This window comes from Arachis ipaensis, chromosome B01, assembly GCF_000816755.2.
Source record: "Arachis ipaensis cultivar K30076 chromosome B01, Araip1.1, whole genome shotgun sequence".
Classification (NCBI taxonomy): Eukaryota; Viridiplantae; Streptophyta; class Magnoliopsida; order Fabales; family Fabaceae; genus Arachis; species Arachis ipaensis.
Genome location: NC_029785.2, coordinates 135032341 through 135035746, shown reverse-complemented (window position 1 = coordinate 135035746; position 3406 = coordinate 135032341). Strand labels below are relative to the sequence as shown.

General features: G+C 32.1%; 1 protein-coding gene across 1 annotated transcript in view; it reads right to left on the bottom strand.

Annotated features, from left to right (window-relative positions):
- The window catches only part of LOC107641256 (probable GMP synthase [glutamine-hydrolyzing]), a 4488-nt gene continuing 3338 nt past the window's right edge, over nucleotides 2257-3406 (bottom strand). Inside the window, exon 5 of the mRNA XM_016344754.2 lies at nucleotides 2257-2867. Coding sequence (XP_016200240.1) covers nucleotides 2490-2867 — 378 coding nt within the window. The 3' untranslated portion in view covers nucleotides 2257-2489. The remainder of the gene's footprint in view (nucleotides 2868-3406) is intronic.

The following is a 3406-nucleotide window of genomic DNA, read 5'->3' as shown; positions in this document are numbered from 1 at the left end:
TTATTTAATTTAGTATTTATTTTTTATACATAATACATTATTAGTCTAAAATAAGTCAAAATATTCACTTTTCCCTTTTTCTAATTCCTAGTTTATTTTTACAAATAAATTAAAAAGTAACATAAATTAGCATAATATAACATCGCTTTTGCTTTTGCTTTTTATTGCTTTACGAATGCTAATAACCTAACACAACACTATGTTTTGTTCGTCCTTTTGAAATGTTTTAATTATACGAGTTAGTAAAGTGACAATTAAATTCTCAAGAGTTTTAACAACGGATTAATTAGTTTTTGATGAAAAAAAAGTATCAATTAAGTCTTTCACGATAATACATAGTGGACATGTATGTCTTTTTGTCAATGGATAATGTGAAACAAAATGAAATTACTCATGTATTTTGTTATCCATCTTGGTGCATATTCCATTATTGCCACATGAGTATAAAAACGATATAGTTTTGAATGGCAAAATATTTATTATCTTCTGAGTTTGCATATAATATTTATCAACTGCTCTTTATTTACTATAAATCTAATAAAATAGGTGAATTTTTACTCCAAAAGTTATTATATACATGACGATCTTTCATAAATCAGTTAACAGTACATATAGGCAGCACCGTTAAGTTTTACATGATAAATTGATAGAAAGACTTCACGTATCCACCATTTGCTATCGTGGATGACTAAATTGATACTTTTTTTTAGAGTATAATTAGTCCGAAGTCAAAATCTTCAGAAACCTAATTGTTACTCTATTTATATATAGTGACGCTTTTTTTGGCAGGTATATATAGTGACGTTATAATCTGAAAATAGTAGAACAGTGAACAAGTATCAATACAGTTATACAGATGCACAAAATTGAATGGGCTTTATTATTATTTTCTTTTGCATTGAGATCACGTCCAAATTTATAAAATTATTGGTAATATTGTTAAAGCAAATTTAATATATTAAGTGTTTGGAATAGAATTTGCTTTTCTTTCTTTACCCTGCTGAATGATACCTTTTTCTTCCTTCTACGAAAGGTTCATTTTAAAATGCATCAATTCTTTTCATCATTATTTTCAATATAGTGTTATTTGGAGTTACATATATTGTTACATTTTATACCATTCATATCAAACACTTGAGCATGTCATTTTCGAATTATAAAGGGCATGAGTGCCGTGATATATCATATGATTAACATATTCATTTCACATGGTAATGTGAATGGCTATTTATGCATTGATGCCATTTTCCCTTTCAATGCTAGTGATATTTTCAATGACCCATTAACATGCAATCCCTTCTCTAATGATCTTACTTTTTAATGAATAAATTGAATACTATGTTTAGCTGTCATCATAGAAGATATAAACCAAGATTCCTTACATTGTTTAATCAAACTCTTATGTAGACATGACAAAAACTCATCATTCTCAACAATTTGAAACACAAGAAACACTTCACCGGCAATTAATTTGTCTAATCTTAATTATTGAGTTTTGTTCCTTAATTATAAATATAACAAACAATTGAAGTGACTGGTTGGACCTAAAACAATTGAGGTAGGTAGGACCGGGAGAGCATAAGTTGAATTAAGGTGTGATGGATAATGTATTAAATTGAATTTGACAAGGTCAATTCTCAGCAAACCTACCTACTTTGTTTTAAATTCTATATAAAAGAAAGAAACTTGCCAAATAAACTTTCTTAAATGAGTTTAGTTAGTAAGAGTGTAGAATAAACTAAAATGATTGAATTTTTTTTGTGTGTGTGTGTCTAATTAAAATTATTGATTTTATTACTCAAATCTTATCTGTAAAATTTTTACTCTTACATCAATCAATGTCATCGATCATATTCCAACACTAGCTGTTCAACAAGCACGCATGTATGGACCAATGAGTAATAACTCAAATGGCATAGACTCCCCATACTCAATTAAGAGGTTGCGGGTTCAAGTCCCATACTCAATTAAGAGGTCGCGGGTTCGAGTCACATATCTTTCCAAATTAGCAAATGAGTAATAGCTCAAATGGCATAGACTCCCCATACTCAATTAAGAGGTTGCGGGTTCAAGTCTCCTATCTTTCCAAATTTTTAGCCAATGAGTTATAGCTCAAATGGCATAGTCTCTCTATACTCAATTAAGAGGTTGCGAGTTCGAGTCTCCTATCTTTGGTAGAAAAAAAAAAACACGCATGTATGCAGATATAATCAAATTGAAAGCATTTAACACAATAATAATAACAACTGCTACCACTGGTTTAAAAGAAAATTCTAATCACTGATATTTTTTACTGTACAAAAAATTGTACACCAATTTCTAAAGGATTCCCTAAAGCATCATACAACAATATGGGCACCCCAATTGGTCTAAATTCAATTTAACTGTGCTCTTAGGGACTCCATGAGATTGATACACAAAATGCTACAACATGATCATTACTGAATGTAAGGCTGACAAGTAACACAAATTTGGTCCAAAAGGAACCGTCACACAATTCCTTCTGAGGAGAAATTCAAAGCATCAATGGCAATGGAGAGATCAGCTTGCATCACATTATCAGTCTCCTTTTGTTGAGTATCATCCTTGATGGCATTCTCTTCTTTGCGTTCTGCTGCAGCTATACACTCCTGAAATCTAAAGCAACTGATGAGGTGGTCATTTGTTAACCCCACAACCTGCATGAAGGAGTATACGACGGTAGGTCCCACGCTGCGGAACCCCCTCCTCACAAGGTCTTTGCTAATAACATCAGCTTTTGGTGTCTTAACAGGAACCTGTCGTGGATACCGGAACCTGCTAACTATAGGCTTGTGGTTCACAAAACTCCAAATATACTTGTCGAATGACCCAAACTCCTCTATGACCTGGAATCAGCAAAACCTGTAAAGAGTTAGTTGCAATGATAATCATAGCCATAGTGCAAATTATGAAAGAATGCAATTATGGCAGTTCAGTGAAAAATAAAGGGGGCCTTGTTGTGTCTAATAGGTTGGGAAAAAGTATCAAGGTTAGATAGCTGAGTTGGGACATAACAGCTAAGCATGTGGCTAGTTAAAGAATCCAAATAATTAGGTTGCATATCACTGTTGCAAATTAGGTTACAAGAAGCTCAAGTTGTACGATAGATTAATATCATGGTTTGCCCCATATGGGTCATGCAAATTGAATAAGGAGCAGGACCACAACCCAATTACCTTTATTACCTAACCTACCTGATCAAATGATCATTAAACACCAATCTTAGGTCATTCAAACCCTCATCAAAGGGGAAGAAAGATAAAAAAGATAAATCTATTCAAATGAACAACAAAATTTTGATATCCTACTCATATTAATGAGTTAGAAATTTACAGTTACACTCAATTACTTAAGATTAAACTGTGAGAGAGAGAGAAAGAGGGGG